Source organism: Dendrobates tinctorius, unplaced genomic scaffold (genome assembly GCF_039654945.1).
Source record: "Dendrobates tinctorius isolate UK_male_01 unplaced genomic scaffold, ASM3965494v1 ptg000103l, whole genome shotgun sequence".
Classification (NCBI taxonomy): Eukaryota; Metazoa; Chordata; class Amphibia; order Anura; family Dendrobatidae; genus Dendrobates; species Dendrobates tinctorius.
Window position 1 is genome coordinate 21378916 of NW_027361771.1, and position 14896 is coordinate 21393811.

General features: G+C 45.0%; 1 protein-coding gene across 1 annotated transcript in view; it reads right to left on the reverse strand.

Annotated features, from left to right (window-relative positions):
• Positions 1-4464: 4464 nt before the first annotated feature.
• The window catches only part of RFNG (RFNG O-fucosylpeptide 3-beta-N-acetylglucosaminyltransferase), a 46050-nt gene continuing 35618 nt past the window's right edge, over positions 4465-14896 (reverse strand). Inside the window, exons 8-9 of the mRNA XM_073588135.1 lie at positions 7456-7541; positions 4465-7377 (exon numbers count right to left, since the gene is read on the reverse strand). Of these exons, the coding sequence (XP_073444236.1) occupies positions 7311-7377; positions 7456-7541 (153 nt within the window). The 3' untranslated portion in view covers positions 4465-7310. The remainder of the gene's footprint in view (positions 7378-7455; positions 7542-14896) is intronic.

Below are 14896 nucleotides of genomic sequence, written 5' to 3' on the forward strand. Positions count from 1 at the left end.
AAATGTGGAGGGGGAACACTGGGCACACGTCGGGGCTTGGAAGGGAAGTAGTGATGTTTTGAAATGCCGACATGATGGAATGGTCTGCGGGCATCATGTTACGTTTGCAGAGCCCATGATGTGACTAAACCCCCACAAATGACCCCATTTTGGAAACTAGACCCCCCAAGGAGCTTATCTAGATGTGTGGTGAGCACTTTGAACTCCCAAGTGCTTCATAGAAGTTTATAAGACGTGAAAATAAAAAATCATTTTTTTTCCACAAAAATAATTTTTTAGCCCCCAATTTTTATTTTTCCAAGGGTAACAGGAGAAATTAGACCCCCAAAGTTGTTGTGCAATTATTCCTGAGTGCACTGATACCCCATATGTTGGAGTAAACCACTGTTTGGGCACACGTCTGGGCTTGGAAGGGAGGGAGCACCGTTTGACTTTTTGAACACACAATTGGCTGGAATCAATGGTGGCACCATGTCGCGTTTGGAGACCCCCTGATGTGTCTAAACAGTGGAAACCCCTCAATTCTAACTCCAACCCTAATCCGAACCATAACCCTAACTCCAACACACCCCTAACCCTAATTCCAACCCTAACCACAAGTCTGACCCCAACACACCCCTAACCCTAATTCCAGCCCTAATGGAAAAATAAAAATATTTTCTCATTTGTGCCTACCTATGGGGGTGATAAGGGGGGCAGTGATTTACAATTTTTTTTATTTTGATCACTGTGAGAGTTTATCACAGTGATCAAAATGAATGAATGGAATCTGCCGTTTGGAAGATTCGACGGACGCACTGTGCATGCGCCCGCTATTTTGGAAGATGGAGGCGCCCATGCAGGAGGGACACCGAAAGCGACACGGGGAGTCAGGAGGTACCGGGGGGGGGAAGAGAGATGATCGGAAGGCGGGGGAGCAGGTAATGACTGCGGCGGCAGATCGCCCCCGTTACCCGGTGGAGGAGGGGGTCGGATTGGTGTCTCCAGCCATGTCCGATGCTACTGCAGCATCGGCCATGGCTGGATTGTAATATTTCATCAAATTTGATGAAATATTACTATCGCTCTGATTGACTGTTAAAAGTGAAACAGCCAATCAGAGCGATCGCAGACATGGGGGGGGTGAAGCCACCCCCCCGAACCTGGGGGTCGCCCAACCCGCAGGGGGGCTTTCAAGTCATAACACAGCATATGTGTCATTGGTCAGATTGGCACCGACTTTCATGACACATACGCTATGTCACTGGTCGGGAAGAGGTTAAAGGCTCTCCATGCCACTTGTTCAGCACCTTGCAAAAGACCAAAGCTACTGTCATTCATTATATCCAATAAAAATACCTTCTTTAATCTTTGCATCACTTATTCTTGGAAATTTCTGTCGCAAGAAAAGGCTTCCGATTCTTTGTTCATTGCTTTGCCAAAATTCTTCATAAGCCCAAGTTTGAGATGTAAAGGAGATCTTGTTGTAAAGTTGATCTTTGCTGGATCAACGAGAGGATTGTTTAACATTCGTCTGTCCAGAAACCAGGTTTTCGCGGAGTGGCCAGTCCTTTCTGAAATAGTGCATTTCTCGTGCATGACTTTCCCACTCACAAATAATACTTGGTATATCCAAGCTGCAGTCCAAGAAGATGTGCAACAACTTTTAGATCACAACATATGTTGAAGTTATAATTTCTATAACTAATGTGGGTCAACAGTAACTCCACATTCTCATACGTTTCATGTGTACAGCATGTCCAATAGGTATAGAAGGATAGATATTTCCAACAAAAAAAAAAGCAAAGTACATCCGCACAGCTGCAGTCACCAGGTACCTGTTCAGACCAGGAATCCTGTACACACAAAATAATGCTTTTGCCTCATAAAGGGACGGGTGCTCAATCCAGAAGGGAAGCATACAATGTCCAAATGCAAGAGAAAAGGGATGGCACTCACCGCCATTAGGACCCGTGGAAATGCGGCATAGCGAAACAGTAATCCGTTCCTTGTTCACATTGCTCCCCTGCTGAAAACTTTTATGCTGCAATAAAGTTTGAATTTTAAGGACAGCGAGTGCCATCCCTTTTCTTTTGCATTTAGATAGATATTTCCGTTGTGTAGTAAAACAGCCTTCAGACTTAAAACTGATGAGACAATAAACAGTTGCCATTCCTTCTTGTCATGTTCGCATCCAAGAGCACCAAACAACCCCAAGACATCGTTGCAAAAGGTTAAACTGTCGACATGGTTGAAAAATTGATTAAAGTCTTGACGACTGCAAAAAACAAACTCTTGTTCCTGATAATAAAAGAGATTCTGTTCTTGTAGCCTTGATTCCAATAATTCTGCCTGCCTCTGACAATTTCAAATCTCTAACCAAGTCACTCAGATCAGCTTGACTGAACAGATGTGGATTAGATGTAGAAGGCTCAAAGTCTGGGTCTGCAGCAGATTCCTTTTTCACTGACATTGTTAGTTCATTTTCATCATCCTCCATTGTCCATACTTTGGGCAGCTTGGGAACACGAAGACTCATCGTGTGGCACTGGTCTTATGGTTGAAGGAAGATTCTGATATTCTATCGATTTCTTGTTCTTTGCTGAATATCCTGTTACATTTGTAAGGTAGAAGTAGCAATCTGTTACATGACTACAGAATTGAACAGCCAATCACAGCGATCGGGTGGGCGGGGACACAGCTCCGGATGCCGGCACCATCTTCCTACAGGTAAGATGGCATCGTAATTTTAATGCAATCACCGCAACTTAAGTCGCAGTATCGCATTAAAAGGCATGACGTACTATTCCGTCCATGGGAATTAAGTCCCAGGTCACATGGATGGAATAGTACTTCGGATGGCAGATAGGGGTTAAAGAGCAATGAATATTCATTGCCCTCCATGCACATAATCCCGGCATTAAGTGCAGTGAGTATTCCGGCAGCTGTCCTCAGCTTGTAAGCAGCGCATGACATCCCTGCCATGCGCTCCTTACAAGCATAAGGCAGCTGCTGAAACCGGAACAAGACGGTTTATGTTTTTCTTAATGTTTTTCTGATGGGGCCATGCATATTAGGGAGGAGATGGGGGGTCCCTGAATAGTAGCATAGGGAAGAGGGGGTCATGCATACCAGGATGGGGATGGTGGCCAATCATTCCAGGAAAAGGATGGGGTCATGCATATCTGGAAGGAGATGGGATCCCTGCAGAGTAGGATAGGGATGAGGGGCCCCGCATACCAGCCACGGTAGGGATGAAGGAGTCATGCATAGCAGGATAGAGATGAGGGGGACCAGGATAGGGCTAAGGAGGCCATTCTTACCAGGTTGAGGGGGACCATATATACCAGGATAGGGAATATTAAGTACAGAACTGACCACATTTACCATTTAATGTCAGCATTTTTAGGATATATATCATGATAGATGCAGCCGTCCCCATATTGTATGCGACCCAGTCTTGTACAGTTTATCACGTGACACATGTTAATGTCCCTTCCCCATACTCTGCTATTATCCCCTTTTTTATCTAATAAACTTATCCTTGTTCATTATTTTGAACTAGCAATCGTTTTTTTCTGTTTTTATTTCAATGGATTCTCAAACCAAGCATCAAAAATAAAGTAGGGAAAAAAAGGATAAGAGTCAGATAGTGTAGTTAGCAAGTATATTAGAAAATAGTTTAGATTATGACAAAAAAAAAAAAGATAGGGATTAAGTATGAAAATTACCTTGTCTTCGGACCACCCCTTTGCGCAAGGCTCTGGCTAAATATCACAGTAGTATCAGGGATGATATACAGCTACACTGGGTATTAAAAATTCAATAAGACTGAGTCATGGTTCTTACCTTTAGCATCACCTGGCAGTGATAGGATTTTTACCCTGGTTACACTTTAAAGGGAATCGGTCACCCCTTTTTTGAGATATCATATAATGGCATTATTCAATTGTGTGTCACATAAGGATTCTCTTAGTACTTTTGCTTCCCCCTGACCCCGCACCTTTCATGCATGAATACCTTGTTTATATTGGTTCAGATGTATGTAAACTGCCACGGTCCAGTCCGATGGGCGGGGCTTATTCACCTGCTCCCCCCTCCCTGTCTTGCTCTATGCATTTGTGTAGAGCAAGACAGGGAGGGGGGGGGAGCAGTTGAATAAGCCCCGCCCATCGGACTGGACCGTGGCAGTTTACATACATCTGAACCGATATAAACAAGGTATTTATGCATGAAAGGTGCGGGGTCAGGGGGAAGCAAAAGTACTAAGAGAATCCTTATGTGACACACAATTGAATGATATCATTATATAATATCTAAAAAAAGGGGTGACAGATTCCCTTTAAGAGCCATTAGTCTGAGAACACTGTTGTAGGTGGAGAGCGTACAGCAATGTTGGTGCTATTATGTAGGAGCATGGTGATCTAGTCTTGCTATCAGCAAATGTAAAATTAAAAATTTTAATAAATGGAAAAAAATTGACAATTCAAAAAAAATGCACATTTTATTAACAGTGAATGCTGTACAGATGTCCAAATGTAATAAATTACAATACAAACAATTATATACAAAATATCATCCAAAGCTTAGTACAAGGGAAAACGAGTGCAATAGAGCCATACCCAGAACACACGAAGACAGTATTTCCCTATAGGACGACATATCAACTTGGTGGTTGGGATTGTGCTGTGGGCCCCCAGGAGCCTGAATGGGACCGTTTTTTCTGGACCGCCAGCTATATTCATTATAGATCAGGTCACAAAACATTATAATGGGAACAGCCTCTAACAATAGGATGCCATAAAATAGTGCGACATTTAAGGAAAGCAGCCTTAAAAGGCCTCAAAGTATGTTACTGATTTTATCACATCTATTCATCTCATGATAAAAAATATTCAAAGTCAAAAGTAGCTCATGAAGAGTTGAACATAAAGACAATCCTTGCTGCCATATGCTCCATCTAGAAGTAAGCATAGGTTAACACTGTCATTTTTGTGTTTGTTTTTTGCTCTCTTTCTTCCTAGATGTGACCATATATTTTTTATTTTTCGGTCAATATGACTATGTGAGGGCTTGTTTTTTGCGAGACGAGTTGTACTTTTGAACAAGACCATAGGTTTTAACACATCATGTACTGGAAAACGGAAAAAAAATTCCAAGTGTGGTGAAATTGCAAAAAAGTAGCAATTCTACAATTGTTTTTTGTTTTGCTTTTTTACTATGTTCAATAAATGCTAAAACTGACCTGCCATTATGATTTTCCAGGTCATTACGAGTTCATAGACACTAAACATGTCTAGGTCCTAATTTATCTAAGTAGTGAAAAAAATATTCCAAAGTTTGTTAAAAAAAATAAAATAAAATTGTGGCGCTCATAGAAATCCGGCAGTGACCATAGAAGTCTTATTGAGACCTCTGGTTGTCATGCCAACCCATCGACGACCCACAGTCATGTGATACGGCCACCGATGGGCAGGATTTCCGGCACGCCAGAAGCGCGTTAAATGCCGCTGTCAGTTTAACAGAGGCATTTACGGGTTAATAGCCGCGGGTGGATTACGATTCTACCCGCCACTGTTAGAGGCACATGTGAGCTGCTAAAAACAGCTGACGTGCCAAAAAAGATGTGGGATCAGCACTGGAGCCCACATCAAAGGGAGGGTGTCAGACCTCAGCGTACTATTTCACCTGATGTCGGAAAGAGGTTAAAAGGGGTCTGAACTTTGGACAATGTCCATTTGTTAGAGTGCATGGTTGCAGCCAGGTAAATTATACTCTGACACTATGGTATTGCAGAGATAACATACTTCGTAGGTGAGACCAGGGACCATAGCTGGAGATGAGATTAGCCCAGCACAGTCCCTGGCCGCCTCTTATCAGCACCACAATAACATTTATTAAGGCTAGGTTCACAGTTGCGGTTGAGTACGCAGCAGACGATTGGTAAGTGCTATTTTCCCGGCGAATGGGCGTGTCCATGTAAATTATTGCGTATACAGACGCAAAGTGTACGCATGTGCTTGCGTACGCCTGCGTTCGCATAGACTGTAATGTGTTTTGACACACTCCGTCCGCAAGCATCCGCATGCGTATGGCCGCGGATATTTGACGCCCCCCAAATTGCAACATGTTGCGTTTGTCACGCCACGCCGCACTCCTAGAAACGACGCATGAGTACGCATCCGCAGACGAACGCATGTCTATGCGTACACCATGTACTTTGGCTGGCTCTATTTCTTTTGTTCCTCCTCGGCTTATTCATTTGATTTTGAAAGTACATTTATATTATTAGTCTTTGCACCTTCCTTTACATCTCATGTGATGTGGATTTATTGCACTTTCTGCTCACTACCCTCCTGTCTCTGTACATTTGTCTATTTAATCAAATCTATTTTTATAGTGATTTGTGCACTGTTTGGTCCTGTTTTTGAGGTTTCCTCACAATCCTTGGCTTGTTTTGCGACTGTCCTATTATCATGGCGTATGTGATCAGCTGATTATTTCCATTATGAGGGTCATTGGTGGTTCTACTATTGTACTGATCTTGCTCATTGGCTGTTTAATCCATGTTAAACATAGGTACACATGATGCATGCGGACGAAACGCTGCGGGCACAACCGCAAATATGAAACCGGCCTTAGATTAGTATCAATGAAACAGCAGATACGCTCGCTCCTTTGACAAACTAAGCAGGCAGGAAAATGAGTAAACTCACATAGAAACAGCTGAAAGAATCCTTACCCATGGCATCAGTATATTCACTTATGCTTTCTCCCGTTGCCAGACGTTGAATATGCGTGACTAACAGCCACAGCATCTCTACATGGTACAGCACAGCTAGTTAGAGCAGGGGCACATTTATAAGCTTCATCGTACAGCAATATTTTTTAAACACAACCAATTGTGGAACTATTTAATTTTCCTTGATTTATTGATTTAAATGTAATTGTGTTCGTGGCACAACCCGTTTAAGCATTGTGTTTCTCTAAGAAGTTGAGAAAATGCTAAGACATGGAGCGTGTCTTCTCTTTCCTGGGAGCATGGGTCAAGAAAAATGTAATCCAGAATCTTCTGAAGTAGTCTTTCATTTCACAGAGGAAGAAAAACAATTGTCCAGGCTACGGATCACTTCTTAAGGAACGTTCACATGTTCAATATTTGATGAGTTTTTTACCTCAGTATTTGTAAGCCAAAATCAGGAATGGGTGACAAACACAGAAGTGGTGCAACTGTTTCTATTATACTTCTACTCTGACTTTTCCATTCCTCATTTTGTCTTACAAATACTGAGGTAAAATACTGAACGTGTGAACATGGCCTAAAGGGGATATCAGCTTCTCTTCTTGTAAGGACACCAGCTTGTGTCGGGATGCAACATACAATGGACAGATTTGAACCTGCAGGAAAGAGGATACATTAAATACGCACATTAACAAAGTGTACGTGACTACATTATAGAACGGGACTTGAATTACCGAGTAGGATCTTGTTCCAGGTTAAAGTACCCAGCTACATGAATGACATTCCTTTTCTTTTCAGGACCACCGTAGCTTAGAGTTACCTGGAAATGAAAAATTCTGTACTGATTAAAGTGAATCCTTGTAGACCAAACTCTTGGATCTATCAAAAGTTGAAGACTAAGTGATTACTTATACAATGAGTTACTGCTGTTTAGAGAGGGATCACTTACAGTTTAGACATGTCTAAAGTACGAAGGACTTTCAACCAGTCTGTGGGTACACTCTGTTTAGATCCAGAAATATTTGGACAGTGACACAAAACCAAAATGGGCTTAAAATGCAGATTCTCTGCTTTAATTTGAGGATATTCACCTCCCAGTTGAAATAAGGGTTTAGGAATTACAGCTCTGCCCCTCTTCTGCCATTAGACGTACTATTCCGTCCATGTGACCTGGGACTTAACTCCCACGGACGGAATAGTACGTCATTAGCGATCGGCCGCACACACGATCCTGGCATTAAGTGCCAGGAGTGGTCACAGACCTCTGCTGGAACTTAAACCCCCGGAACACTGTGATCAAACAAGAACGCAGCGTTCCGGTGCCGGCAGGGGGGCTAACAGCCCCTCTGCCTTTGGATCGGAGACCCCGCGGCATGACGCAGGTCCCGATTGCTGCCATGGAGACTCGATGTCGTCATGTCGACATCTGGGTCTCCAGACCTTAGAGACTTCCTGCCATGCGCAGCGATGACCAGGAAGTCTCTCAGGTCAGTGTAAAATGCATGCAGCGCTGACAGCTTCTATAGCATGCAGATCTGCGTGCTATAGAAGCGATCAGCCTGCACAAAATGAGTGTCCCATAGTGGGACAAAGTGTAAAAGATAGAAATAAGAAAATTTTATTTTTTTTACAATTTAAAAATAATTTAAAAAAATGAATTATTCCATCAATAAATATTCAAATAAAAATACATCTAAACAATAAAAGTACACATATTTAGTATCGCCGCGTCCGTAACAACCTGACCTATAAGACGGTCCCACTAGTTAACCCCATATAAAAAGGCAAAAAAAAACAAAACAATGCTTTATCATACCGCTGAACAAAAAGTGGAATAACATGCAATCAAAAAGACGGATATAAACGTGGTACTGCTGAAAACGTCATCTAGTCCAGCAAAAATCAAGCCCCCATATAGCGACATCAGCAAAAAAATAAAGTTATAGCTCTAGCTCTCAGAATAAAGTGATGCAAAAATAATTTTTTATATAAAATAGTTTTTATTGTATAAAAGCACCAATACATAAAAAAAAAAAAAAAAAAAAAAAAAGATACAAATGAGCTATCACTGTCATCGCACTGACCCAAAGAATAAAACTGTCTTATCAGTTTTACCACATGCGGAATGGTATAAACACCCCCCCCCCCACACAAAAGAAATTCAAAATAAAAAGCGATCAAAAAATGTCATGTGCCCGAAAATGGTACCAATAAAAACGTCAACTCGTTCCACAAAAAGCAAAACCTCACATGACTCTGTGGGCCAAAATATGGAAGAATTATAGCTTTCAAAATGTGGTGATGCAAAAACTATTTTTTGCAATAAAAAGCGTCTTTTAGTGTGTGACAGCTGCCAAATCTAAAAACTCGCTATAAATAGTAAATCAAACCCCCCCCGTTATCACCCCCTTAGTTAGGGAAAAATAATAAAATGTACTTATTTCCATTTTCCCATTAGGGTTAGGGGTCAAAGTTAGGGTTTGGATTACTGATGGGATTAGAGTTGAGGTTAGGGTTAGGGGTGTGTTGTGGTTAGGGTTGGGATTAGGGTGTGTTGGAGTTGGGGTTGGAGTTAGACTTGGATGGTTTCCACTGTTTAGGCGCATCAGGGGTTCTCCAAACGCGACATGGTGTCCGATCTCAATTCCAGCCAATTTTGCATTGAAAAGTCAAACGGTGCACCTTCCCTTCCAAGCTCTGCCATGCGCCCAAACAGTGGTTTACCTGCATATATGGGGTATCAGCGTACTCAGGACAAATTTTACAACTTTTGGGGTCCAATTTCTCCTGTTACCCTTGGTAAAATTAAACAAATTGGATCTGAAGTACATTTTTTGTGAAAAAAAAAAAGTTAATTTTTTTTTTTTAAACATTCCAGAAACTCCTGAGAAGCACCTGAAGGGTTAATAAACTCATTGAATGTGGTTCTGAACACCTTGAGAGGTGCAGTTTTTATAATGGTGTCAATTTTGGGTATTTTCTATCATATAGACCCCTCAAAGTGACTTCAAATGTGATGTGGTCCCTTAAAAAAAAAAAAAAAAAAAAATGGTGTTGTAAAAATGGAAATCGCTGGTCAACTTTTAACCCTTCTAACTTCCTGATTAAAAAAAAAAAACAAAAAAAAAAAACAAAAAACACGGTAATTAGACCTACCGGTAATTGTGTTTCCAGGAATCCATCCTGACAACACCCTGGAGGACGTCCTTCTCATCCGCAGTGGGACAGGAAACCACGAGAGTTCAAAAGGATCCTCCCCCTACCATCCCTCAGTGATCTCACAAAGTAACACATCTGGATGGATGCAAACATAGTCTTTATTTAAACCAACATTCTACATACACATGTTACATCACAGTTGTATGGAAAGTATTAATCGGGAGGGATCTAACAGTGCTGTCAGGATGGATTCCTGGAAACACAATTACCGGTAGGTCTAATTACCGTTTTCCAGGTCACCACCTGACAGCACCCTGGAGTAGTACCAAAGTATATTGGTCCTAGGACGGGATCACTGCGTGGAGTACCTTTCTCCCAAAAGTAAGCTGTGTGGATGCTATGTCTAGTTTATAGTGCTTGGAGAAATTACCAAGACTGGTCCAAGACGCTGCCCTGCAGATCTGTTCTGCCGAGGCTCCCCCCCTTTCTGCCCATGAAGCGGCCATGGCCCTGGTTGAGTGGGCTCTAAGGTTCCCCGAGGGAATCTGACCCTGTGATCTGTATGCTATGCTAATAGTGGATCTAATCCACCTTGCTATTGTTGATTTTGACGCCTTCTTCCCCTTGTTGGGGCCTCTGTATTGGACGAAGAGGTTGCTATCCTGCCTCCAGGGTCTGGTTGCGTCCAGGTACCTGAGTACAGTTTCCCTTACGTCCAAATTACGGTAGGTCTTATCCCTGCTATTCTTGGGAGACTGGAAAAAGGAATGGAGTACTACTTCCTGGTTCATGTCAGAGTCTGAGATAACTTTGGGCAGGAAAGCTGGGTCGAGTCTTAGAACTGAACGGTCACTAAACACCTGTAAATAGGGGTCTTGGGTTGATAAGGCCTGCAGTTCTCCTAACCTTTTGGCTGAGGTGACTGCCACTAGAAAGGCTGTTTTGAGAGAGAGATTACCGATATTTATCTCTGCCCCTAGCTGATATGGCTGCTTGCATAGCGTATTGAGGACTAAGTTAAGGTACCAGGGTGGTATGCTCTTCCTAATTAGGGGTTTAAGCCTTTTCACCGCTCTCGAGAACCGTGCTACCCAAGGGTGTGATGATAGAGCTGTGTCATAGAACACGCTCAAGGCTACTATCTGCACTCTCAGAGTGCTGGGCCTAAGGCCCTTTCTGAACCCTTCCTGCAAGAAATCAAGTATCTTCAGGATGTTGGGCTGGTCAGTTCCGACTATCGCCTCTCCACAAAAGCTGCAGAACTTCTTCCAGATCTTGTTATATATCGCCGCGGTCACGGGTTTCCTACTGGCTTGTAATGTAGAAATGACTTCGTCCGATAGACCCCTTGCTCTTAGGACCTGCCGTTCAGGATCCAGGCTGACGACTGGAAAGCCTCCGGTCTTTGATGTAGGACCGGGCCCTGATGGAGGAGGTCTTCTCTTCTTGGCAGGAGAATGGGTTCCTCGTCCGCTAATTTCCTGAGTAGGGGAAACCAACTTCTTCTTGGCCAGTAGGGAACCACCAGTATGACCCTGGCTCTGTCCTCGCAGATTTTTCTGAGGACCCGTGAAATGAGGGCTAGGGGCGGGAAGGTGTACAACAGGCCCCGGCTCCAGGATTGTGATAGGGCATCTATTCCCGCCGGATCTCCCAGGGGGTTCAGGGAGTAGAAGGTCCTGAGCTTTGCATTCCATTTTTCCGCGAACAGGTCTATTGTCGGTTGTCCCCAACGATCGCACAGGCTGCTGAACACTTCGTCGTTGAGCTCCCAGTCTGTCGCAGTTATCCTTTTCCTGCTGAGGAAGTCTGCGATCTGGTTCCAGGAGCCCTCCAAATGCACGGCTGAGATTGAAAGGACCTCCTTTTCTGCCCATCTGAAAATCTGATCCGCTAAGCCCTGAAGTGCTGGGTGTCTTGGTCCGCCCTGGTGATGGAGAAAGGCCACTGTTGTGGTATTGTCTGACATAATTTTGAAGTGTTTGTTCTTCACGTGAGACCCGGCGACGAGCAGTACTTTCCAGACTGCATGTAATTCTCTGACATTGGAGGACCTGTTGCTGTTCTCCGGACTCCATCGCCCCTGGTAGTACCTCCCTGCGACATGTCTGCCCCAGCCGAATAGACCCGCGTCCGTTGTTACTACAACCTCCGGAGACTGAACCCATGAGACACCCCTCTTTAGGTTTCTCGGAATGGTCCACCACAATAGCGATCTTCTGGCTCGGGGGGTCAACAGTATCTTACTGTCCAGTGAGCTCTGCCTTCTGTCCCAGGACGCTAGGACTGTGCGTTGCAGGTCGCGGGAGTGGAACTGACTCCATCTGACACAGGAAATGCATGAAGTCATCAGCCCCAGGACTCTAATTGCGTCCCTGATCGATACCCGATTCTTTGAGAATTGCCGGATCTTCTTCGGCATCATGGTCTGCTTTTCGGTTGGTAGATAAGACATTCTTCTTTCTGAGTCTAGCATGACCCCCAAGAATTTTATTTTGGGCTTGGGTACAAGATCTGACTTTGACCAATTTACGATCCATCCTAAACTCTGCAGCGTGGAGATCAAGGACTGATAGTCGGTCCTGAGCTGGGCTGCCGAATCGGCTATAATTAGGAAGTCGTCTAGATACGGGACCACCAAGATGTTCCGGTCCCTTAAGTAGGCTACTACCTCTATCATTATCTTTGTGAACACTCTCAGGGCTGACGCAAGGCCGAAGGGCAGGCAGCGAAACTGATAATGATAAATCGTGCCGTCCCTTTCGACCGCGAATCTGAGGTACTTTTGGTGATCCGGGTGGATAGGGACATGATAATACGCGTTTTTTAGATCTAACGTGCACATTACTGCTCCTTTCCCCAGGAGTGGAATCGTAGATCTTATTGATTCCATTTTGAAGCGTCTGTATGTTACCCATTTGTTTAGGGGTTTGAGGTTTATTATGGTTCTGTTTTCCCCCGAGGGTTTTTTTATTGCGAAGAGGCTTGAGTACTGTCCTCTGCTTTCTTCCTGGGTGGGAACCGGAGTAATCTCTCCCATGAGTAGCAGATTCTGAATGTCCAACCACATGGGGAAGCGGAACTGAGACGCGAATTGGTGACTAAAAACCTGTTCGGGGGCAGGGAGTTGAATTCTATCTTGTACCCCTGAGAAATGATCTGTAGTACCCAGGGGGTGGAGGTAATTTTCTGCCATTCTCCCGCAAACTTGAGCAATCGCCCCCCTACTCTGGTGGCGTCATTTTTTTCGGGAGCTGGACCCAGGGCCGGAAAAGATGATCTCTGTTCCTATTTCTATCCTCGCCTCCTTTGGGGTAGCTCCATCGATCCGACTTGCCCTTCCCCTGTAGTCCGTTCTCTGGTTGTAACGGGGTCTACGAAAGGGCTGGTATCTCTTACACTTCTCTTCAGGGAACCCCTTTTTTTCATCTGATGCTTTTTCCAGGATGTCATCGAGCACGGGCCCGAAGACCCTGCCCCCCGAGAAGGGAATTGAGCACAATTTATTTTTTGATTGCATGTCGCCCCCCAACTTTTAAGCCAGATAGCCCTTCTGGCTGTGTTGGACAAGGTCTGGCTCCTGGCCGTGAACCTAACCGATTCTGCCGAGGCGTCGGCCAAAAACCCAGTAGCTAACTTAAGTAAAGGGAGGGACTTCAGAATGGGTTCCCTCGGGGTTCTATCTGACAGATGCTCCTCCAGGTCATCTATCCATAGATGCATGGAGCGTGCTACTGATGCTGCAGCTATATTCATTTTTATGATCGCTGCTGAGCTTTCCCAGGCCCTTTTTAGGAGCCCATCTGCCTTCCGATCTAGGGGTTCCTTCAAGCTTGAGGAATCCTCGAACGGAATTGCCGTCTCCTTTGACACCTTTTCTACGGGGACGTCTATCTTGGGGACCTCCTCCCAGACTTTGACCTCTTCTGGGTCAAACAGCAGACGCAAGCTAACGTCTCTGGGGATAGTTAACCTTTTTTCTGCCTCCTCCCATTCCGCCAGTATCATTGCCCGTATGTGGGTATTTACTGGGAAGACCATTAAGTCTGGGAGCGCAACCCTCCAAACATTTTGTCCTGAATTGAGAGGGAAGGATGGGGTTCCTCGATCTGCATAGTTTGCCGTACCGCCCCCAATAGTTTGTCTGTATCCCCAGACGAAAACAGATATTTCCTTCCCCTTTCCGGGTGCTCTCTGATCTCCTCCTCCTCTGCATCTGACTCGGACAGAATGTCTTCAGACGACGTATCCGATTCCCTCTGTCTCTTCCTGGATAACTGGGGATTCGCCTGAGGGGTTTGAGAAGTGGCTAGACCGGATACCGAGGCCTGTACTTCCTCTCTGATTATCGCTCTCATGTTAGACATGAAAGTAGCCTGCTCCTCCCCCACAATACGCTTTGCACATGCGCCACAGAGGGTCTTTTGCCACGTGTCCTTTAGCTTCTTAGAGCAAACCGGACACTTCTTATCCTTCCGCTTAGGGTCCTTTCTCTCAGAGGTGGAGGCTCCCCCCTAGAACATATAAAATACGGGTTCTGTGGGGTCTAACATCATGGGCTCTGCAGTGACCTCTTCAGAGGTTACTCACGTGACCCTGGCTCTCTGCTCCCGTCTCAGTCTTAGCCTGGTCCTCCATTGGTAATGGTGAAGATCGCTGCTGTGTTGGCCACTGTGGAGACACAGACCTGTAAGTGGTGACGGGTCTCCTCCCTGGCGCCCTGGAGCAGAGCCTGCGTACCACCTTGCTGCGCTGTTGATCCGTTCCTACGGATGCCTGCCCACTTTCCTGGTGGGCCTATGCCGCTGCGGTTTGTGGTACCGGGCGGTCGCTGTCAGCGGGCTTTTTCGGCGATGCGACCGGAAGGGAAGCGTCCCCGGCCGATGACGCGACCTGGAAGTGACGCGTCCCCGCTGATGACGCGCCCCCCCCCCGCCCTGCTCCTGCCAGAAGTAACGCACCCCTTCTGTGATGCGCGCCCCGGTCTGCGCGTCTGGAAGGGGGGGGCCACTGCTG